Below are 23,251 nucleotides of genomic sequence, written 5' to 3'. Positions count from 1 at the left end.
CTGTGGACTTTTGGGTGTTCATTTCAAAATGTTAGTACCCCTGTATTTTACTGGGAAGATGTTGAAACATTTTTTTAAGTTCCTCTTCCTTCATGGATAATTCAGATTAATGAATTAAATGATACTAAAAGTTTTCTTGTAGGTGGGATGAGAAGATAACTTGGACAGCTGAGAATTAATTATGTCAAACTACCGTAAAGACGAACAGTTTGTAAGAATACTCACTTCTTACAATTTGAAATTAATATTCTTAATGCAGTACAGAATAAGTATTGAAATCTGCCTCTGGTTTTGACACAGAGCTGTCCTAAAGAATTGGGCATCCTTCCTCTTCAAATTTTGTTTCTTTTAATGTGTAATGTTACAAGCACAATTAATTGCTATGTAGTCACTTTATAAAGGTAGCTTACTAGATTATCCTGATCTTCCTGCAACTAGCAGGTTTTAGCAGAATCAGCACCTGCTGAGTGAGTCCTGTTTCATTATGAGCCACATCTACAGGAATCGAAGTGTTACTGGGGAAGGGAGTGTACAAGAACAACAACTGAGTTGGGAGGAAAATTATGCTGAAGTCTGTTTCCATTTTGTTTCTTTGTTCAAAACTGGATGTCTGAACTTTAAAGTGGCTTAACTTTTTTTTGAGTTTTGAGCGTGCACTTTTACATTTGAAGTCTGAGAGTGACAAGTATGTCTTGCTTGTGGAATCAAGGGACTTACTCATATCCAATTATTGAATCTATTGGCAGCTGTTTGAACAAGTAAACAATGGCTTTGAAAATAAGCATAAATCAACAGCTAAGTTGGATGCTGGTCAGAAGGTGCAGACTGGTTTCCCTGTTGTTCAGTTAGGCAGAATAGTATTTTTAAATCTTAGAGAAGCCTCATCAGAGATCTCGGAAGGCTTTTATTCGGTCTGAATAAGGAGTCTTTGCTTTTGCCATATCTGTGGGACAGTAATATTTTTGTAATTGCAGCTGTTTAGATACCACCTCAGTGGTCTGAAAACATCCTGTGCTGCCACATCAACTTTGAGTTTGTTTCATCTGTTGAATTTCAGGTTGTGGCTGCTCTCTGTGAATCCACAGAAGGCTTTATTTTAAGGCTCCTGATTCTTCTTTTCTTTGTGGTGTTACCTTGTTTGGTAACACCATCTTGCTATCACTGCCTTGTTTGCCGCTCACTAGGGGTGAATTCAGTACTAGTGGTACCTATTCTCAGGAGAAGATTTTTCAGCTATGGTAAAAGATTTCTTATGCTTCTGGTCTGTTGGAGCCTGTTTGGCTGCCTTCAACACCGTTTTCAAGATATGCTTTAACTTGGTGCTGTTATAGCTGTAGTTGCAGCTCTGTCTTGGCAGAGTGTTGATCTAGGTTAGGAGTATGATAATCCTTATCCATCAAGAGTAATTCTGTATTTTATATCTAAACTTGTTATGGTGCTCCAATGGTATAACAACAAGAAGTAATGAACACCATAAATCCCTCCATTGTTTTTGCAAGGCTGTAATGAAGGGGTCACCTCTTCAATTGAAACGACTGGTGTGCTGGAAATAAGTACAGAATACAAAACACAGTGTTAAGAGTTATAAAGTCTTTAATGTGGGTTTGTGTTCTTGCTGTGTGCTCACATGAAGCCCAGCACAACAGGTTCTTGAAATCTCTTGAAACTCTGGGTACTACCTGAATGTAGTTTACGTGATTTCTGAATGTAAATGTGATTGTTTCTTTTTGGCTGCAGAACAACCTGGCTCAAGCAAGACTTGTTTCGAAACAGGTGGTAGTACACGGACTCTGCTTCAGCTGCTTTCTTCTGTTGAATTCAACCACACAAACAAGGTATCTTCTTTTTAATAGAAAGAAGCGTATGTACTGTGTTCTCCAAGAGCTTCCTGTACATATGTGTGCTTGGGAAGCAGACTAGAATGAGAGGAGAGTTACATCTAGGTAGTGGATTTTGGCATGTTTGTATATGGAGTGTTAGGAAGCAAGATGAAAGGTGATCTAAGTTCTAGATGAAGTGAAACTTACGGCAATTGTTCGTTTTCTCCTTCACTTGGCATTGTTTGCAAGTTGTCCTTATAAGTGCTTTTGTTCATCCTTTTGAAGATGGTTGTAGAGGCCTCAATAGCAAATGGGAAGGGCTGTAACTATACCTTCCCACGCAGGCTCTGAATGTTGCATGTGTTAAATATTGCCTCAGCATTGATTTATGATGATGCTATTAAAATCCAGGACTTCAGCAAAACTGCAGCTAAGACAAAACTTGCTCTCTTTGCTTGTAGTGTGGATTTTGCCAGGTTACATAATTTGTAAGCAACTTGACTGGAGGAGAACGACAGATCAGAATTTGAACTGTTCCCTATTTCTTCAGCTTTTGTCAGACTGCTAGTCAGACAGTAGTTCTTAGAGAACAGGCTGACTGTTACAGTCGAGAAGGATGTAAGAAGTGCCCTTTCTCAAAGGCTTGGCTAGTCTGCACTGAACACCAAGTAATGTTCTACTCCCACCTCCCTGTACTCAGCCAGAATAGGTTATGAAGTGAGTGGACAAGTTGATTTGGTGGAAGCAGAGGTTCAGCGCTTCAGACCACACTGTAAATGACCTTAAAATGACAACAGTTAGACATTCGTCTTGGACCTGACATGTTCATGGGTCATTTCCTTCCAGAGCAGTTCGTCCAGTCTCTGAGCTTTCTGTCTGGCAGGGTGAGCTTCCTAAGAGCCCACAGTGTCTTTGTCACCAGAGGTAATCATGCAGCATTTAACATGCCTCAACATTGCTTGGACGGTTGAGGCACGCTGTCTCTCAGTGTTATCAGAAACTGGTTGGTATATGGTCATGGAAAACACAGGGATTTCTTTGAAAGCTTGAAAAACCTCTGAAGCATGTGGCTGAGCTAAAGGCGTTTTCTTGTCATCCAGTTGTTACTTACAGTTCATTATAACAAAGTGAATTATGAGAATGAAGCTGTGATGTCTTTAAAGGAAAAGCTGTGTTGACAGAAGTGAACCACACAATTATGTGAAATAGCAGACCAGAAGGGTAATAACAATCTAATGTAGCAAACATGTCATGCCTGTGTGAGAGCAAATTTGGTCAAGACTATAGGTTGAAAACACCAGATTTTCAGTAATTTGGTTTCTGTATACATGACTAGTGAACTTCCTGGTTTCAAGGAAGCAGCTCTCCCTAATTTAGGAGTTGAGTCAGACTAAAGAGAATTGAAATAATGTAGTCAGTTATTAAACACCAGACCGTAAATATTGTAGCCAACTGGTAGAGTGCAGGAGATGGTTGTGAAGAAATATGTCAGCTGTGCTAAGATGCAGGATTCGTCTCTTGGTTTTTTGCTAATTTTTACTCTGTTAGGAGCTCTGAAACCATGTAATACTTGAAATGGAATAGAATCTCTCTAGGTGTGACTTGTTGACTTGCAGAAGGTCAGGTTGTTAAAGTGACTTGTTTGACACCTTATGGAAACGAAGCACTTCCTTCAAGCAGACAGCTCTCTCTGAATAACTATTAATGCAGGCTGAACTGAAATTGGGGAGAGCTGGAACTTGCTGTCAGCGGCTAGCCTTCTCTTTGTGTTAAAATTCAAAACTGTATGTGTGTCAGTTTGAGTTGAAAGGAAACTGTTGCTTCATAAATTGGTAAAATGTACACTTTTGTATTTCTTGCTGTATTTAAGAACTTATGTCATCCATCATGATGATTTCTTAACACATTCTGCTTAAGTCTTGAAAATGAGGATTTACCCTTGTCTTGAGACTGAGTGATACATTTTTAAGTGTTTCAATAAGTTGTTAATGAGAAAAGGCTTTCAAAATAGTACTTGTCTTATTAAATATTCAGGCAAGGTGAGTTCAAAGTGACACTCATAATAGCTGTTACTGACAAATATTGACAAGAAAAATACAATGAAGCAAAGAAAAAGTACTTGGTGTATTGGTAGATTATTGTGTAACATTTTCTGCCTGGGTGCTTCTCCTGTGTTTTAAGAGTACTTTGGAAACAGTGAAGAGCAGAACAACTGCTATTTGCAAATGCTCTCTGTTAAACGAGAATTGCCAGAAATTTTTTTGTCAATTGTTTTCAGGGCTTGCTCTTTTTTCATTACCGGTGTCCTCATAATTGTTCTATTTCTAGGGATTTAGTTTTTCCTGTAGTGCAGGATCTTTAATTGGGAATTTACATGGCAATCTTCCTGGCTGTAAAATGTCTTAGCGCTGCTTTGCTACTACCTTAAAAACTTGGAGCCATGACTTTTTACTGTTGGGGCCAACTTGGCAGGATGTGACTGGTGGTGTAGCAAAGTGCTCATGTGAGTATAATGTGGAATCATTTAACCTTTTTGGAGATAGGTTAGCTGTATGAAGCAGCCTCTAGCAGAGGAGGTGTATTTTTTATTTTATTTAGGCCTTCCATAATAATAAATAAATAATAATAATTTTTTTATTTAGGCCTTCCATAAGAGTACATGGGTGTTTTTTCTTTTTTCTGCCATATTATCTTGCATCAGTGAATTGTTATCTCTGACTAAGCCCTTGTGATATCTGCAGCTAGTAATGCAGGAAAAAATATCTAAATGCCATAAATGCTGCTTGTTTTGGAGCCCAAGTTATCCATTGCTCTGTGGTTTAGAAAGGCACATCATGCTTCTGTGAAAAACGTTTTTTTTCCTGGCCTTTCGGCAGCATAAACTGACCTAGATTGTACCTTTGACCTGTTAAATCCTGTGGTTCCTTTGTTTCACCAGGTTGTTTGAAACTTCCCCGCACCTTCCTCCCGTTTTGGAAGCTCATTTTCTGCAGCTGACTTGAAAAAAATCGACTTGTAAACCAGTAGAATAGCTCAAAGAATAGTGCCCTTGTGAGGGCTGTAAATCGGGACATGTGTTACGTTGTGGGTAGCTCGTGGTGGTTGTTGACAAGGTTATTCCCATGCTTTACCTTACTGTGCTATAAGAGAAGGATTCAGTATAGGTGCAGAGTTACTTTCTTCTGTTTTTGCATTTGTGTATCAAATGTTCCCAGAGCTGTTAATTAGCACCCAAATTGTTGTTTTTTTAGGTTTCCTATGATATCTGGGGGAGATCTGGCAGCATGTGATGAAGACAAGCAGAGAAACTTTTGGATAGCTTAAGAACATAAACACACAAGAGCATGTTCATTTTCTCCTAAAGTAATTGATTGTGTGTTAAAGGCACCTTTATGTTCTGCCACACAGAGATGGTCAGCAGTCAGCCTCTCCCCATAGCAGACAGTGGGAAAAGAAAAAAGAAAAAAAGAACCAGAGCCACAGATCATGTCCCTGGAAAGTTTGAAGGTTAGTTGCAATTTCTAAGATTCTAATTGTAGTATTCTGTTTTCCCTCTGCTGTTCTCTGTTTTCTTAGCTAAACATTGCTTTTTGGGAAACATTCTAAGTTGACATTTCTGTTTTTCTTTATCCCCTATGTTTTGGTCTTCAGTCTCTTTTTTTCTCTTTCTTTTCCTCTTGGTGCTGAAATCTGAGTCTTGTTCATAATCTGGTTTGGTCTTTTTTTTTTTTTGTTGTTTGGTGGGGTTTTTTAGTAGGAACAGTGCTGATGTTGAAATGTTTTGACTACAGATGTGAGCACAAATACTGTGAAGCATTGTAGGTCAAATACAGCTCAGTGTGACAAAGCTGACCAGTATAAAACTACTTAGTGGGCCAGGAGCATTGTAAGGTATGCTGCAAACCAAGATGGTAGCAGTCTTCTAGGTTTAAGCTTTCGGATTTCAGTTATACTTAAAACGCTCTCTGCAAGTAGATTTTTGTATGGTAAGCCTTTTCTGATCAAGGAGTGAAATGTTTTCCACCTGAAAAAAACTGGTTCTGTGTTTTACAGGGAGACAGGGAAGGTGGATGAGGTCCTAGCAGTTACTAAGCTATAAGATTATTCATACAAGAAACAACTTGTAATTTTGATGCTGGAATTAAGTCTACTTTAAATTTTCCTGGAACTTGAAGGGGGGAATTGAAAAATGAGGCATAATTAAGGCTGGCACATCTACTTTTAATCCTGATAAATCTATTTTCTGTCTTCATTACCAAGGGAATTTTTTCAGTTGCTGTCATGAGGGATGCTCATCAGATAAATAGCTTGTCTTTACGTTATTCACTGAAATGCTTTGGCTAATGTGTCCTTTCTGCTGGATTTCTTTGGCAGACTTGTACAAGCTGACTGCTGAACTTCTTGGTGAGGGAGCATATGCCAAAGTTCAAGGTGCTGTCAGCCTTCAAACTGGGAAAGAATATGCAGTAAAAGTAGGTATAGAATAAAAGCAGCATCGCTTCTGTCTGTAGCATGTCTTCTCCCTCCTAGTATCTCAGTGAAAACCTGTAGTAGTCGGTAATAGCAAAACCTTTTAGAAAATTTTTGACGCTTGAGATGAGCCTGCTTTATAACTGTTGAGATATCTGTTGTCTTAAGTATTGTGCCTCCAGAATTAACTGGTATATCAGCTGCAGATAGAATTCATAAACATTAAATACGTGATGGTTAGATCTTGGGGCAAGCTTTCCTCTCATGTCCTGATTTGATTGTAGCCCTACCAGTTTTTAATCTCTTATGAAAGAAGAGGCTGAGTTGTTATCTAGTATGGCCTACCAAATAGTGCAAACTTTTGAGAATGCTGCTCAGAGTTCAGAGAGCATCAGTTACTGCCATTAGTTCATGTAAAGCTGTCTTATATTTTGACAGAGGTGAATCTTCTGTAACAACATTATTAAGTGTTAGGGCCCATTTACACATCTGTGGTTATCCCGAGTCTCCCATTTAATTATAAACACATAATAGTAATAGGAAAACTTTATGCTTGATTCTTTTGCAAAAACAATAGGCACAAAATTTTCAGCCTCTTTAAAAATCTGCTCCTTTAAATGCTGTGATTTTGTGTGTACTTGGTAGAATTGAAAGTTGAAAGTCTGGAACAGACAAACCGCTGCATTATGAATTAGATGCGATGAGATACCAAGTCCCATGTAGTGCTGGTGAGTGGTTTGCCTGTTCAGTACCAGAGAACTTTGGCTGTAAAAATGAGAAACTGATACTGGATACAGGTGGTGGTAGTATTTGCGGTGATGTCATGAGTTCACATTCACACAGCAATCATTCAGTCTTAGCCTCTGTGGAAAGCCTTTGTCCTTGTTCTCTCACAGCCCGAGGAGCGTGTGAAGGAAGGTGACTTCTGATGGCAGTACAGAAGGGCTCTGAGATGGAATGTGTGTTTTCTTTAATATGTTAGGTCCTGTTATTGGGTCTCCATGAAGTTAGCACTATGAACCAAACTCATTTTGTGGTGAATTTACTACTTAAACGCCTATAATGACAAATCTCTTTTTGGCTGTTCAGTGTCTGATGTGACTCAAATCTACTTTTGTTAGAACTCAAAAGGATATCCTTTTCTGCACGTTGCAAGGTTAAAGTGATGCAAGAAGAAGCTTGTGGTAACTGGTCAGTGACTTCTGTAACGTGTGGATTTAGTTCCTTTCTTCTCTTCCTGTCCTCATTTCTCTTGTCCTTTGAATGTCTTCCAGAGCTCCGCTGACACTGTAAATAAATGACAGATGAGAAATTAAACAAACAAACAAAGGTGGAGTGTTTCTCTCTGGTGGGCATGCCTGAGATTCAAGCCTTAGATCACTTAACTAATTCTAGAGCTACGTGCACAGTTCCTGCAGTAATCTTTCAAATAAGAGCTCTAACTCTTTCCACAGATCATTGAAAAAAATGCTGGGCATAGTCGCAGTCGGGTTTTTCGTGAAATAGAAACACTGTACCAGTGTCAGGGTAACAAGTAAGTATAGACCCGTGTGTGTGTGTTTAAAGTATCTTGAATATTTTTTCAAATTTTTAAGCCTCTTATGTGTGACTAGGTTAGGAGCTTTGCAGTAGTCTCCTTAAAACCAGTTGAAATTCAGCCTTGACCTATTCAAAATAAGAATTTCCCCTTCTTTTACCTGTGAAATTTGAGGAAATATTTACAAAATAAGTCACGTAACTCGATTAGCAAGCAGGTCAGTGTAGCCTGAACATGCTTCAGTGATGAGTGGCTGTTGTCCAAATGAGAAATTAACATTTTGAAAATCTCCCTTGTGACTTCACCATCAGCAAAAGCTGACCTGATACCAGCTGCTGTTGAAAGGAACAGTCTTGCCATTCCTTTCCTTAACGTGTGGTTTGTCCTCTTTGTGTCAGCCTTCCTGCTTTTGCACTGGAACTCTTAGATCAGCCAAAAGCTAACTTCGTTTTCATTTGAATATGTGCTGACTTCACGTAGCCACAGGATGAAGCAACTTTAAAGAAGCAACTGCTACTCATCTCTGAAAAGGAGGGAAAGGCTATGCAGCCAGTGGCAGCATGCTGTGAGGAGTTTTAAGTCCTGAAACTACTCTTTTAGATGTCTCTGGTAATCTAAAATGTATATAACAGCTGTTATCTGCGCTCCAGTTGTGCATCTTGTATCGAGCCTTTTTTTACAGATTTTTAGTACAACACTTAAAGATAGCTTAAAAACAAACTTCTTTACCAAACATGTGGGTTTAAGTTGTGCTATAGAGAAGCAGATTATATGTCTTCTGTGTGTGGTTGAGCCCGTGGTCATAACTGATGAAAAATTCAAGCTCTCATGACCACATGCAGAATTTGGATTTTGGGTGCTGTAGGTTTAGAAAAATCTGACTTACATGTTTGACATTCTCAGGGCAACATGGGGTGTTTGTGTGCTGCAAAGGCTGTATGCTAGCTAGGCAGGAGCGAGTTAATTTAAAAATGGTAACTAAGGCACTGGATTTAATGTCATGTTGACAGGTGCCTGTCTGCTTCAAACCTTGTGTGTTCTGCCTTGTGATTTCCAGAGAGAAAGAACGCCAATTATTTCTTCTTTTTGTTCTTGCCTTCAGCACAAATGCAGTGTTGTAAATTTATTAAATACAATCTATTACCAATTATCTTCTGTCAATTGAGCAGAACTCTTTCACAATCCTGTATGATTTTGGTGTTTGGCCTGTTTCCCCCCACTTAATTTGTGTGAGTTGGAAATGTGATTTTAATGCCGCAGGCAACTAAAACAACATATTTAATTACAACTTTTATTTTTGGTTACTTCCGGAACTTCCTAATTAGCCATGATGAAACTCTTCATTGCTCTGTTCACACTCTATACCTGTTTGTTCTATTTCCCCTTTTTTCTTAAGGAACATTTTGGAGTTAATAGAATTTTTTGAAGATGACACCAGATACTACCTTGTCTTTGAGAAGCTGCGAGGAGGTACTGTGCAGTAATTGTGCTTTGCTCACTGAATCATTTTGGTCCTGTTCGTCTCGGTGTTTTAAAGCAGAAAATGAAAAGCTTATTTTAAATGCTTGATAATTTTGAGACTAAGAAATGGAGGGAAAAATATATAAAGCTTGATGGTTATTCTTTAATACTGATGGGTCTGGTCATACACTTGCAATCCCTGTCTGTAGTTAAGCTATTGAAATGTCAGCTCTACTACAGCGGAAGCTTTGGAATATAGTTAATAGGTCACAGTACCTCAGGCAAGGAGGGAGATGGTATGTCAGGTATTATGTATGATCATAGTACAGCATCTGTATCTGCTCTGGTAGCATTTTCTTTTGATGTAGGATTGACTGTTTTCTGAAACTCAGAGAGCACTGTTGTGAAAAACGTCTTGCTTCAGTCTCGGGTTGCTGTAGTTGTGAAGCAGTTTGCTTGTGGCTGTTAAGAGGGCCCATCAAGTGAACATGTGTGGCCACTGGTCTCCAGGATTTAATGCTCACCTGGGGAATTAGAAGGCTGCATCAAGCACTTCATGGACTTTCTCACATTTGTCTGTATGGAGCACAATTACAGTATGTATTAATTTCATGGCTGTGCAAAACCAAGAGTTAAGTGTAGCCTACTGTTCAAAGAAAAATTGAATTGACATCTATTGTCACTGGTCAGGAAGGTTTTCAGTAGCAAGCCATATGTGCAAGAAATGCAGATTCCTTTGGTATAGATGCAAAACCTTTTAAAAAGGAAAATACATGTTTTTTTCCTTCCCTTAAAATTACTGCATCATTTCATTGTGGTTTCCTCTAACGCTCTTCCTCTTAATGCACAGATTTCTCTGACAAATTAGCTATAATAGGTCTTGATTGAGATGAATCTGCATTTGTCTGTTTTCCCATGGCCACATTCTTCCATTAGTTAACCCTCTGACTGTGGGACTCCGCACGGCTGCTGAGAGGATAATAATCCTATACCATCTTCCCTCTCTTAGCTACTGCTTTTATAGTGGTCAGCTAGGTGAGGCTAGCTTTCTCTTCAAAAATTTTCAGCATTTGAAGTTTAAGGTAGGTGGGTTTGAAGAAAGAAATAATGGGAATTAGGGTTCAGACCAGCTTCTGATGTGCTACACTTTGTAATGTAAGCAGTGGGGCTGGCAGCAATGAGAACGTTAATCTCCAGTGTGAGCCTTACTTCAGTAACTCCAATTTCGGAGACTGATGTTACCTACAGCGGTGGGGGCTGTCTTGGGCGTTCCGCTTTCAGCTTTGCTGTCCTGTAGCTGTGGTAACTGAAGGAGCTCTGCTCCCATTTTAGCTGTGTTCAGTTCACCATAATATGCAGAAGCCTTTTAATATCCTTGCCTGACAGCATTTTATAATTGAAAGTATTAAAATCCAGCTTATTATACTGAACTTACATGATATGAGACCTCCCCCCCTTTTTTTTTTCCTGTCTGAAATGCATTTTGGGAGGTGCTATATGGTGCTTTCTCTCTGAATATTAAAGAAGTGGTAACGACTGTGGCAGGAGTGCCCTGCTAGTCTTTCTGTTTGTTGGGTTACTTTATGGGAGCTGAATATAAAGTTTGTAGAATATGTTTATACTGATACAGTTCTTATCTGAGAGTCTGGAACATTAGCTCTATTCAGAAGAGTAATCTGAAATAAACCTGCTGAGTGCAATGAGCGCTTCAGGTTGCTCAGTATTGTTTCCTTTGAAGTCTGGGTTCTTGTCCACAGGGATGGAAACATTCAAGAACTGTTAACTATTTCTGAAGGTGAAAAGATCAACTATACCAGGGAAACCCTTTGAACTCTGTGCCCGCAAGAAATCTGTAGCAAACCAGAAAGTGGTGGTTTCAGCAAGGGAAGCTTTCTGTATTTAAAATCTGATATCTTGGTCCAAAATGGCCTTCTTCCACCCATCTGACACGGCACGTCTGTGCATATCTGAAGAGTCTTTCGTCATGTCAAAGCATATCTGAAGAGTCCTTTGTCCCTTTTTCTTCTTTTTGACTTGTCTTTCCTGTTTCCTCTCAGAATTCTCACTCTGGAGGAGTGGCAGCAGCATTGATGATACAAGAATAGGAATTACTGTGATAGAGAATGGGAGGTTTACTTCCAGATCTAGAACTGAAGAATAAAAATGAAATCACCTGAGATATAAGACGGTTATTGGGTGCTAATAACAAATGACAGTTACTTCCTGAATTTCTCTGCCTGATTGCTTTTAAAAAGATACCTCTCTGAGTAAGGAAGTGGAAGGCTATTTAGTGGGCTTGGATCTCTGGACTACATTTAATAGGTTTTCTAAAGACATTTTTAATCTTTTGAGAAGATTGATGGAATTCACTTAAAGAAGATAAGGAGTCAAACCTCCCTTTATCCTCTCTTAAAAGGATACCAGTGGAGCTCTGCCTGCAAGCTACCAGTCCCTCATTATGTTAATATTAGAGAGTTCTTTTGCCGGTTTTCACATCCCTTGGCAAATTCTGCCTTAAGTCAGTCTGAGCCTTACCTTGATGTTAGTGGGAATTTTAATGTTTATTTAAAGGTAGAACGTTGTCCTGTTTTGATGGTGTTGAGACAAGAAACACGTATATTTGACTTCCAGTGTGGGGTTTCAATTGTCACATCACCCAAAGTGAGGAGAGTTAGTTTGAGCACGGCCGCCTGTGACCCAGGAAAGGATGGGTTTTGCTGAAATGCGATGTACATCCTCAGCTGATGTTTTACTACTACAATAATTAGCACAATAGCAATGAAATAACAATAAAAATCTCTACTATCCACAGTGTGTGGAAAAAAAGTCATGTGCTGGGGCAGTAAAGCAATTGCTCTTACGATGTGCTTAAACTAGTGGGCTGCCATGTTTGAAAATTATGTTCTAGCATTCTTAAGTATTTAAGCTGCTCAGCTGTAACTTTTTCTTCTTAGTCATTTCTCTGTTTGGTCCGTGGAAGTTGACTGCTATGAAAGACTGTTAGAAAAATGAGAGATGAGGTTACAGATTCATGATACTTGGTATTAGTTCATCGTTATTTTCTGAGGCTCTTCTCATATAAAAACATGGGATTGTGACACTTCAGTTTCTGCCATGTAAAGATACTAGGTCAGAGTGTTAGTTGCAAATAACTTTTCTAAGTTATTTCTGGCCTTGCTCACACTGAGATCGGTTCTCCCTTTATGGCAGGCTAGTAGTGGCTATTGCATCTTTATCATCATATTGACAAAGCCTTTTCTCAGCTTAGGCAGCATTCATACTAAGGTTTTCCCTTTCACCTGTTACTCTGACAGGTTCGATCCTGGCGCATATACAAAAGCGAAAGCACTTCAATGAACGAGAAGCTAGCAAAGTAGTGAGAGATATTGCCTGTGCTCTGGATTTTCTTCATACGAAAGGTAAGAGAAGGCTGTCTCCATCTTTACTAGTTAATATTGTACACTTAAGTTACGGAGCACGTTTTATCTTTAAATAGTCTGTTTAGATTTATTTCTATTTACAGAAATGCCAGATGACTTACACTGTTTTCCTTTAAATTACCGTATTAAAATATTATAATCAGCTGTGTCAAGATGATAGAGCCTTTTGAAGAAGAAAAGTTAAATCTGCATATGGGGAGAATTAACATTAGGGTTGAATCTGTGTGCTTGTTCTAGTTACCTAAGCCACCATGTGAAGGTTACTCAAAAGGGAACTAATATGCTTTTTAAATTCCTCCTCTTTCAGGTCTACAGAGATGCTTTTCTGTATTTACCCAGAATTTCTGCTGGTTACGAGACCTCTTTGTAGTAGTTTTTAGTCTCTACATTTAGACCTCCACTGTTGGGTTGAGACACCTACAAGTAAACCATAGTCCTTGTTTGAAGCTGCCCTAATTGTATTTCGGGTTTGCTCAGGTTTAAAAGCAGTTCTGTTTGTAGAGAGTTATTCTATGTTAAAATGTTTTCATGCTGCTTTTTCTACTTGAGACTACTTTATTTTCAAAATTTCTGTGTGCTTTATGGTCATCCCAGAGTAATCTTCTTGTTGAGTGTGATAGATAACTTAAAAATCTTTCCTATTTCATGATTACCTGGTCTTGTATAGATTAAGCAGCTTCAGTTAAGGTTACAGTGATTACCTCTGAATTGAATGGTATATAATTGGAGGCTGTGTTTATTGGTTATTTATGTTGATAAATTTTTCCCTCATTTATTTGCCATTCTGATTAGCTGGGTAGATCTCAGCAGATCTGTGTTTTCTGTCTTAAGTTGTTCAGTACTAGCCCCAGTTCTATAAATGTTTAATTGTAGGCTTTACTTGTAAGTCACAGGACTGCTTATATGTTTGAGTTGGAATCAGCATTTGTACCTTGATAGGTTGAACCGATTAAAAAGTATAGGATAGGGAATAAAGCAGTAAACCTGAGGATATGGATCCTTTCACATGTTGTGACTGTTATGAGAAGTTAATTTGAATGTGGAAACAAACTTAGTTCAGATTAAGGTTTTTGGTAATTGTCATAGCCTGTCTATGTAATAACTGAACTTGAAACCTGCAGAGAATGTAGTCTTTGAATACCTGTATTTGGAAGACTTTGACTTTGAGATACAGGGCAAATGAGGAACAGGAAAGTCTAGGCTGAACATGTGGAGAAATACAGTTTGATGTTAGGCCTACAGTAGTTGCTTAACTGCTGAAATTCTAGGAACACTGTTCAAGGAAGTTTAAACGTCAACTCAGCTAATACCTTTCTGTAGTTCTCTCTCAGACTTTAGTTTTAATTCTCCTTTCCCCAAACAAGAGGAGAGTGATTAATTTGAGAGGCTTTAGAGCAGCAATCCACTTTCTTGTTGTTTGCTGTGAATTGGTACAGTGGGGACATGGCTTGCAGAATCAGCTACAACAGCATCCCCTTTCATTTTATTGTTCCCTTTATGGTTCTTTTGTGGGACATTAAAATAATTAGTAAGTAGCATACAGACCACTAAAGTAAACAGGAAATTAAAGCAATTTTATTGCACAGCTTAATGGTGAAGTGCTATAGCTAGATGCTTTAAAAAAAAAAAAGAAAAATGGAATGAGGACAACTAATTCTTTTACCAGGAGTAGTTTAGAACTTAGCTGGATGATAATACTGCCTTGCACCCACTTGGGATATGTGTGCCTTACTGCTAATAATCCACTGGAGGAGTGTTTAAAGGAAACTGTTGTCTTTTCTCAGCGCTGTGTGCAACTGCAAAATACAATGTTATATAATCAGATACATGAATTCAAGCAATGATACAAAAAAGTGCTGTTGGGTTTCACTTTGCAAGCCAGGCCAACTGCTGGGAGTTTTGTCAGCCTTGCTGTCAGCATGGGCCTTCTTGATGTATTTGTTTTGCCATCTTCCATGTATAAAGACTCCGAACAGTATCGTTATTGTGAAAGCTCTGATTCCTTTAGATTGGTGTTATGCTGTGCTGTTAACGTCTTTTAAGTCATGTTGTAGAAAGTGCTGAGAGGAGGTGTTAGAAACTCCCTTACTGAGAATTTGGTGGGATATTTTCTTTTTGGTATTCTGAAGTAGTATCAAGTATGCTTGGGTTGTAATGTTTTTAAGCAAGGCTAGAGTGCAGTTAAATTACAGCAAGTTCCTGATTTGATTTGATTATTTTGCTTCACATTCTCTGCATTCCCATTAAGTTTGATCATATTAAACAGAGAACTTCCAGAAATAGTGTGTTTGGACATTTGAAGAACTGCTTTGACAACGCAGAACTACCTTTGCATATGAATTGCATGGATAGATAACTTTGCTTCCGAGTTGGATTTCCCTGTTCTGATAGCAGTTGAATGAATGAAGATGACCTTTGGTTGTTCTCCTTTAGCTTTTCCTCTTCATCTCCAACCTAAGCCTTTAATTTTTCTTCAGCAGTGAGTGCATACCTTACTGTTAAAGGATGATATTTTCATCTGGGAACTTGGGTGGTTTTTTTTTTGGGGGGGGGAGAGCATGTCATGCATGTACTGTCTGTGCTGGTAGGAGTTCAGCAGACCACCAGTTCTCTATCTAGAAAGGACCTTACTGTAGAAGCTGCAAAAATCTTTTGACTAAACTGTGTACACAAACTTGCCTACAGGTCAGTTATCTTTGTAAGCTGGTTTTAATTAACATAATTAATTTGGGCTAAGCGAAAAAGTTCCAGTGTTACGTTTTTATTTGCTTGACTGACTCTCACGTACATTTAGAGATAGTAAAGGTATAGCAGGATGAAACAGTGACATTTAGTGAATACACTTTGCAATTAAATTACTTGCAGTATCATTAACAGGGGCTTTTATAGCAAACGCAGACCTAGAATATTTCCCAGGCCATCCTCTAAAAAAGACAAGTAATGAGAAATAAAACAGGAGAGTATCTTTTCTAATGAGTATTTTATATTCTTGTTTAGGTATTGCTCATAGGGACCTGAAGCCTGAAAACATCCTGTGCGAATCCCCAGAAAAGGTGCTACTCTTGTCTCTGCTTTCTGCAGGGTATTTTTAAAGTTGGTTTCCAAAAACAGCCCTCATGTTCTGTCTTGTCTCTTCTTGAAAACTTTTGAACCCATTGGTGAACTTCAACTACATTTGACAGAACTGAAGCCTGAAAGAGACTAAATTCTTTGGGATGTGAAAATGTGAGCATCTGGCTAAGGGATAAAAAGCCAACTGTTCTTAGAGAGGGCATGGCAATTGCAGTTGAGCACCTCATCTTTTCTGAGGCAGTACCCAGATGGGACAAGCAACAGGCCAGCTGGTCATGTTATGTATAGTTCCCAAACTGCCCTAGTGTGTACTGGCACTTGCCTAACCAAATAAAAAACCCAAAGTGTAGCTGGATCAGATACTAGTGGTGTGGGAGCAACTGAGGCAGAGGTGGCAAATGCAAGGAGTGGAATATAGCTGTAAGAGACAGGGTTTCACTAGCTGTGCTGCTAGACCAATTTGTGTTCTGTCCTGGGGTTTTCCACCTGGTGCTGTATTCATACATATTGCATTAATCCCAGTCTTCTGGACCTCTTACTGCTTTGTTCCCATTTTTAGGTATCACCGGTAAAAATATGTGACTTTGATCTTGGTAGTGGGGTGAAGTTGAACAGTGCGTGTACTCCAATAACTACTCCCGAATTAACAACGCCGGTAAGAGATCTACTGTAGCTTCATGCTTTTTCTCCTCTACCATAAAACAGTTTTTCTTGTCGCCAGAGGTGAGCTTCTGAAGGGCTTACCACAAAGTAACACCCAGCAGTAGACAGTTCGTTTAAAGCAGGTGTATGTGTAGTAAGTATTGTCTTGGATTTCCCAGTCATAGAACAAATATACAGGTTCACGGGGTCTCACTGTGTTAATTCTCCTGTTGGCCAGCAAGTAACACATTGATCCTGTTCATCTCTTACTCCCATCAAATGAGGAAGCTTTCGTGGAGGTTTTTTATGTGCTTATGGACTGAGTTTGAACCTTAGTTTTGTGTTCATTTTGCCATATTTGGGTTCTGTAGCTAAGACCCATGAGCTAAGGGGGATGCTCTGTAATCAGAGTGTAGCTTTATGATACACGTTAGTTTGAAAAACTAGTACTATGCTTACTGCATTACTGTGAAAGAAAAATCTGACACTTTTGCAAGAGTCTGCTATAGAAATCACCTCCCATGATGTATTTGTTTACTTTCTGAAAGGCCTGATAACTAATGGATAAGATTTAAAAACTTGAAGTGTGTAAATTAATTTTTTGACCCTTTGTAAAGGATCATAAATTCATATGGAACAGCTTATGCTTCTGCTAAAGAACAGTAGGAACTCTTTTGCCTTCTATGAGGTCTCTGTGGTCCTTACACCTGAAATGTGTTAATTTTTCTCTGTGCAGTACACTCACAAAATGTTTCAAATCTCTTGGCAATTCCATTTAACCTTTGAGAGATGCAGCAGTTGTCATTTGGCTTAACGAAATGAAACCTGCAGTAAATGTCAATAGTCCCTGATGCCCGATTCTGCTTTTCGAGCAAGCCACCTACTGTAGAGGAGAATAAGCCTGAGTCTTGTTTTGATTTGACCCTCCCTTTGAAACTTGCGTGAACTTGGTTTCCTAGTGTGGGTCTGCAGAATACATGGCACCTGAAGTGGTTGAAGTCTTCATGGAGGAAGCCACGTTCTATGATAAGCGGTGTGATCTTTGGAGCCTGGGAGTGATCCTGTATATCATGCTCAGCGGTTACCCCCCTTTTGTGGGCAACTGTGGCACAGACTGTGGCTGGGACAGAGGAGAAGTCTGCAGAGTTTGCCAGGTGAATGCACATGTTCTGGGCACGTGTGGGAGTGTGTAGTTTGCCCTGTGAGCTTAGGGTGTAAGATTTGCCACAATGCCAGCAGTGAAGAGCTATGTTTGTAACCTAGCCGGTTATCTGGGAGGATAAGCTGTCGCTGAGAAGTGCAGGTGGTATACAGAAGCTGAATGATGATATCCCTTTCTAAAGTAAGGTTTGGCAACTGCTTTTTTCTCTGCCTGATGTGAGGTCTCGGAGCTTTTCCTCATCCTCTCCCCCACCCCACAATCCTCTGTGTTCTGTAATTCTTGATGCGGTTTATGGTAGTCACCACAGTTTCTCAGATAAAAGTTGAGCCCCAAGAGAGTCTCCATGCATGGCCTGAATTCACTCTTTCTAAAAGCAGAGTATGTTGGCTGCACTGTTACAGGGGAGGGTGGTGGGGGAAGGTGTTTTCAGCAATGTATCGTGTCCATCTTAGGATGCACTGAATCACTGTAGAGCTATTTGTCACTCTCCGTTGACTCCATAAGGACAGTGGATGGTTTCACTTGTCACCTACCACATTAGGTGAATAAAATTGAGTGAGAAGAATTCCACTTGAGAATTCTTCTGGTTGCACTCTATTTAAATTAAAGGATTTTTCCTTTACTAGAACAAGCTTTTTGAGAGCATTCAGGAAGGCAAGTATGAATTTCCTGACAAGGACTGGTCACACATATCCTCTGAGGCCAAAGATCTCATCTCAAAGTTGCTGGTTTGTGATGCCAAAGAACGACTTAGTGCTGCTCAAGTTTTGCAACATCCATGGGTTCAAGGAGTACGTATCCCCCTTTATATTTTTTTAAGGGTTAGTCTTCTTCCAAAGTGACAAGCTGTTCCCTGTCTCTGAACTTTTAGTAATCATTGTGTGTTTTAGTGCTCTTATCTTGGCTAATTAAGCAATACACAGTGGCTTTATTCTTTCTGGAGCTCTGTGTGGTAAATATTTGGATGAATCTGTCAAGCTTTAAGTGTGTGGGTTTTTTTATATTATTGCTTCATGCATTTTAAATGGCTTTCTTGTGAATACAAAGTGCTGCAGTACACAGATTATTATGTTACTCTTTAATACAGTAATGCAGAATGTTGGTAGATACGGGTTTAAAAGAACGGCAGTGTCCTCTTTTGCTTCCCAATTGAGGAAAGAAGGGATAGAACCTCTGGAGAGCTTCTAAAGCTTTAGTCTTATACCTGCCAACTGTGGTTCTTCTTGTGAGGGGAGACAAACTATGAAATGTGATTTGTAAACCAACAGTGGTTTCTAAACCCACAGTGAGTTAGTTTATATGCAGCATCCATTAGTTTGGGGTGTCACCTAGTTATCACTCTCTCTTGGGAAAGCTTGATTCCCAGCTAATACATAACTAACTTTTTTAACTGCTTCTTCTAGCAGGCTCCTGAAAGGGGATTACCTACCCCTCAAGTTCTTCAAAGGTAACTTTTATTTTTTTTTTGTGTCTATAAACTTGGCCAGGAATAATCACTGAAAGAATGGGGAGAGATGGGAGGTGACAAATCAGGGGTAAGATCCTGGGTTGAGAGTGGAATTTCATAAATGTGCAGCACTAATTTTGTCAAGAACATTAGATCCGAAGAGAAAAATGAGAGCTTTAATATTTCTAATCTTGCTTGTTTGTGGGAAAGGCATTGGAGAAGATTCCTGCAGTGCAGTGCTAATCTTAGTCAGGAAATAATGATGGTTTTGGCAGTTTGCTGCCCAGGAGGGGGAAAAAAGACATAAAGGCATGTATTATCCAAAGAGACTGCTTTCTGGTGGGTGAATAATAATAATATACACAGACTCGTATCTGACTTACACAGTGATCACCAGCAACTACAACGTCAATTTAACTGTGAGCAGGGCAAGCCTCATTTAAAGTGATTTGATGGCAGATTCTGTATGCCAGAGAGCCTGAGTCACACATCTCTCTTGTTATTTCTGTATCTGCCACTGGCAATTCCAGGTGGTTATTCCCATCAGAAATTAATTTCCTGAAGCCAGATGTGCAATTGCAGTGCGATTGCAGTTCTCTGAAGAAAGACAATGGTATTGCCCCATATGCCCATAATGTTATAACGTGTAGAAATTAAGCATGGCATCTCAGGTGGCTTCTTGCGTTTATGTCGGAAGTTCTTGGCAGAATGAGGATTAGCACTGTGGCTGTTCCAAAACTCCCGCGTGTTTTTGTTACATATTGCTGGTCCTCACAATGAGGAGAGGTGCAGATATTAACTGGTCTTTTTGCCTGCTGTGTCTGTTTCGATAGGAGAAATAAACCTGCCTGGAAATAAATACTCTGCTGTGAGGGTAGCCAGGTGATGTGACTCTTTGTGTGTGTTGTAACTCCTTTCTCCTTTTCCCTTGAAAGGAACAGTAGCACAAAAGACCTGACACTTTTTGCTGCTGAGGCTATAGCCCTTAACCGCCAGTTGTCTCAGCACGAGAATGACCTCAGCGCAGAGCAGGAGAATGTTGCCCACGCTGTGTGCTCCATGAAGCTTTCACCTCCATCCAAGTCCCGCCTCGCCAAGCGCAGAGCAATGACACACGCCACCAGAAACAGTGACTTTCAGCCAGTTCCCCATAAAGCCTTTTAAACTTCTTTCCTGCTATGGATTGGCAAGATCAGCCTGTGTTTTTACTTGAGATTTTTAGCACTGGTAAAAGCTTCTCTGCTTCTGCCACTTTGGTTAGAAGCTTGCTCTTGTGATGTGACTTGTAACTTTAAGGGGACAGCTTTTTATGGGAATGTGTTTTGCCTGTCAGAGTTGGTGCATTAAGATAATGTAACCGATCTTTTTAAACTGGAAAAGATGGGTTTGCTGCTGGATTATTTGAGGTGATAAATCACTAAGCTTTCCTTATTTTCCTCTTGGAAGAGCACACTTTAAAATGCAAACTTGAAAACATCAGGAAAAAAAACCTGTTTTGCCCTGCAGAGAGGTCTCTCCCTGCCTATGGCTGCTCTCTTGATGGCACATCTTGCAGGGCGCTGCTGCTAGTGTCAGCAGCAGGGACTGTTTTCAACAGCAGTGCCCTTCCCTCATTCTGTAGACTCAGGAAATGAAGATAATGACTGGGTAGATACCTGCCTCCATTGCCTTCACTAGGCTTAAATAGTATGAGGATGATGCTGTAAAGGTGCAAGGATCGCTCAGGCTTGTAGAGATGAAGAGGACCGAGTCGCTTTTTTTTTTTTTTTTATTCTGTTGATAGTCTGTGTCAGAATGTGGGATGAAAGCCAGGGGTGTGTTTTTCTTCATCTGACATATTGTTGTTCACTAAAATGTCCCCCATATAATCTTTTTCTGTTGTCCAGTGTGTCTCTTTCTCTGGCAGTTACATTCTTAAGCCTTATAACCACCATCTAACAGATTGTTTATCAAACAGTTTATATTTTGTATCTGGGTTTTCTTCTATATTAATGCTATCCTCAGTTATGCCTTCCTTTCTGTAAACTACTATTTCTCCAAGTCCTTTTGTGTGTGTTGCCTGAAGTTCTTAATGTGAATGGACAGGCTTCAGTGAATTTTGGTGTGCAAATAATTTAAGATTATCAAATGCAGAGGTACATCTGTACAAAAATGGTGCTGCAGCTGTTGCATTCTGCCTCCTGCGGTGATCTCAGGCTGGTGTCTATAGATTTTTGCTTCCAGTTTCTAGTACTGTGGTGCACCAAGGGTCAGGAGCAATTTGGAAAGGTACTGGCTGAAAAGCTGAAGGTTCTGAGTGGCCAAGGTGAGGTGCCCATGGGGGAGGGCACGGATGTTGAGCACTTTCTGAAAAGCAAGCTGTGAAAATTGGGCCACTAAGATGCCTGATGTGATGCGCCTTAACTTGCAGCCATTTCTGAAACCCTTTGCCAGGGCATTCTGTTCAGGGTGGAAAGGGGGAGGAGGCGGCCCCCAAGTGTCAGCACAAACCCCTCCCAAGCAGAATGAGAAGAAATAAAGTAGCAGATGCAACAGGTGCTTGGAAATTGAAAGGTCAAAGCTGAATGTCTTTGCATGGCCTATTCAGAGTGGTTTTACATCATCTTTTAGCAGTGTGTATACAACTATTTTTATACAACATGCTGTATTTTGTGACTAATATTAAAGTTATTTAAAACATTTTATACGTTGTGACAGTGGGCAGATTATGAAATGTATTTTGCTTTGTTTTTATTAAAACGCTTTAAGTTATGGATTTAACACATTTGGCAGTTCTGTGTGGTTTGTCCTGTTGATTTTTTTTGGTGACATAGGAAAATAGAGGATTACTTCCTTCTCTGTGTGATATTGGATTTAAGACAATTTAAGTCCCTGAAGACTAAGCATACCTCCCTCTTCTGTTGCTTTATCAGTCTCTGGAGGCTCCTGTGATCTCTGCTCTCTTGAAGTAAAATGAAGATATGACTACACAGAGAGGGTTGGAAAGGGATCCTGTGATCTTTTGACTTCCATAAGAGATCAGATAAGTTCCTGAACTCACTGTCCCCTCAGTCATCTGCACTGTTACATTTAGTGTTCTTCCCTTTGATTTGTGCATGAAGCAAAAGTCCGGAAGCTTGACCAGGAGTGGTGGTATGATGCAAAACACTCCTCTTGGATGGAGCCCTGAAAAGCTTTTCAGACTCTAGAAGTCTAAGCAGCAGCATTACCGTGGAGGTGTGAAAAGGGGACGTTAATGGTGCTGCTTGCCCAGAGACTACAGGGTCTGGTAGACTTATTCAAGTGTTGGTAAGTGGCTCTTTGCAGACTTTGCTCTGCACCTGCTGCCTTTCACTGGTGGTAGAGTTTGCTCCACTAACTCACTCTGGGGCTAAGACCAAAGCTGCTGCTTCAGTGTTCTTAGGTGAACTGCTGGTCTGGACAGTCAGTCCTTTCCCCCCTGTCTCCAGAACCCAGTGTGGAAAGTGAATCCAATACACATGTCATCTTCACAGCAAGGAAGAAACTGGCTTGCTAGCCAGATTGGCTTTCCCTTTACAAAAGAGAGCTTGGGAGGAGAGAGCAAAATGTCCAGAGAAAACCTTAGTTTGGAGATATTCATGCCGTTACCTTCAGCTAGTAGAATTGCAGTCTAGGTGGACAAGTATTCCTCTGGGTTTGAAGCTTCCTCCAGCATGGAGATTGCTTTAGCTGTCGCATGCGTGCAGTGCAAAGGATTTTAAGCACTGGCGTGTGAAACACTTGAAGAGCCCAGCAGGACTTGCACTAAATGGTTAAACTTTGCCTGGTGGTTCTGACGAGCCTCTGAGCTGATGGTGTAGGGCCCATCTGGCTCTTGCCTGCTCTCAGCTGCCTGGTGCATGCTGCCAGCAGCCACCTCCGCGTGTGACCTGTATTAGAGCATCCTTGCTCCCACTGGTACATACTTGCAAACTTGTCTGTTCAGGACTCGAAGCGATGATGTTTGGCTTTTCACTGAAGAGCTAAAATCTGGACATGCTTTTCCTTTTTCCACAGGGCAGTAACCTCTAGCAGAGAGGAAGGCAAGCAGCAGGGAGCAGTAGGTGCCAGAGCTGTGTAATGCTGTGAACTAAGAAAACCTCTCCAAGCTGGAAGAAGTGCTGATGTAAGCCAGTTGTTCTGCTTTCAGGTGTGGTCTCATTTTGACTGCCTCTTGCAGAGTAATTTTTTTAGTTTCTT

General features: G+C 40.0%; 2 protein-coding genes across 4 annotated transcripts in view; both read left to right on the top strand.

Moving 5' to 3' along the window:
- MOB3C (MOB kinase activator 3C) overlaps positions 1-1,785 on the top strand; it is a 38,794-nt gene extending 37,009 nt beyond the window's left edge. The window contains exon 7 of the transcript XR_005830189.1: positions 1,738-1,785. The gene's annotated coding sequence lies outside the window, so the exon portion shown is untranslated. The remainder of the gene's footprint in view (positions 1-1,737) is intronic.
- Positions 1,738-21,811, top strand: MKNK1 (MAPK interacting serine/threonine kinase 1). 3 transcript variants are annotated; one of them, XM_040610900.1, is made up of 12 exons: positions 1,738-1,835; positions 5,229-5,327; positions 6,195-6,292; positions 7,745-7,824; positions 9,224-9,297; positions 12,603-12,707; positions 15,726-15,781; positions 16,360-16,455; positions 17,402-17,596; positions 18,231-18,395; positions 19,008-19,051; positions 19,987-21,811. In XM_040610900.1, the coding sequence occupies exons 2-12, from the start codon at positions 5,231-5,233 to the stop codon at positions 20,213-20,215; spliced, it is 1,239 nt and encodes a 412-aa protein (XP_040466834.1). In that variant the 5' UTR covers positions 1,738-1,835; positions 5,229-5,230; the 3' UTR covers positions 20,216-21,811. The 3 variants fall into 3 exon arrangements, with proteins under 3 accessions (XP_040466834.1, XP_040466832.1, XP_040466831.1); XM_040610898.1 differs by lacking the exon at positions 1,738-1,835 and having other exon boundaries at positions 5,213-5,327; positions 19,011-19,051; XM_040610897.1 differs by lacking the exon at positions 1,738-1,835 and having other exon boundaries at positions 5,213-5,327.
- The last annotated feature ends 1,440 nt before the right edge of the window (positions 21,812-23,251 follow it).

The sequence above is a fragment of the Falco naumanni genome, chromosome 11 (genome assembly GCF_017639655.2).
Source record: "Falco naumanni isolate bFalNau1 chromosome 11, bFalNau1.pat, whole genome shotgun sequence".
Taxonomy (NCBI): Eukaryota; Metazoa; Chordata; class Aves; order Falconiformes; family Falconidae; genus Falco; species Falco naumanni.
This window is presented reverse-complemented; position numbering and strand designations above follow the sequence as displayed.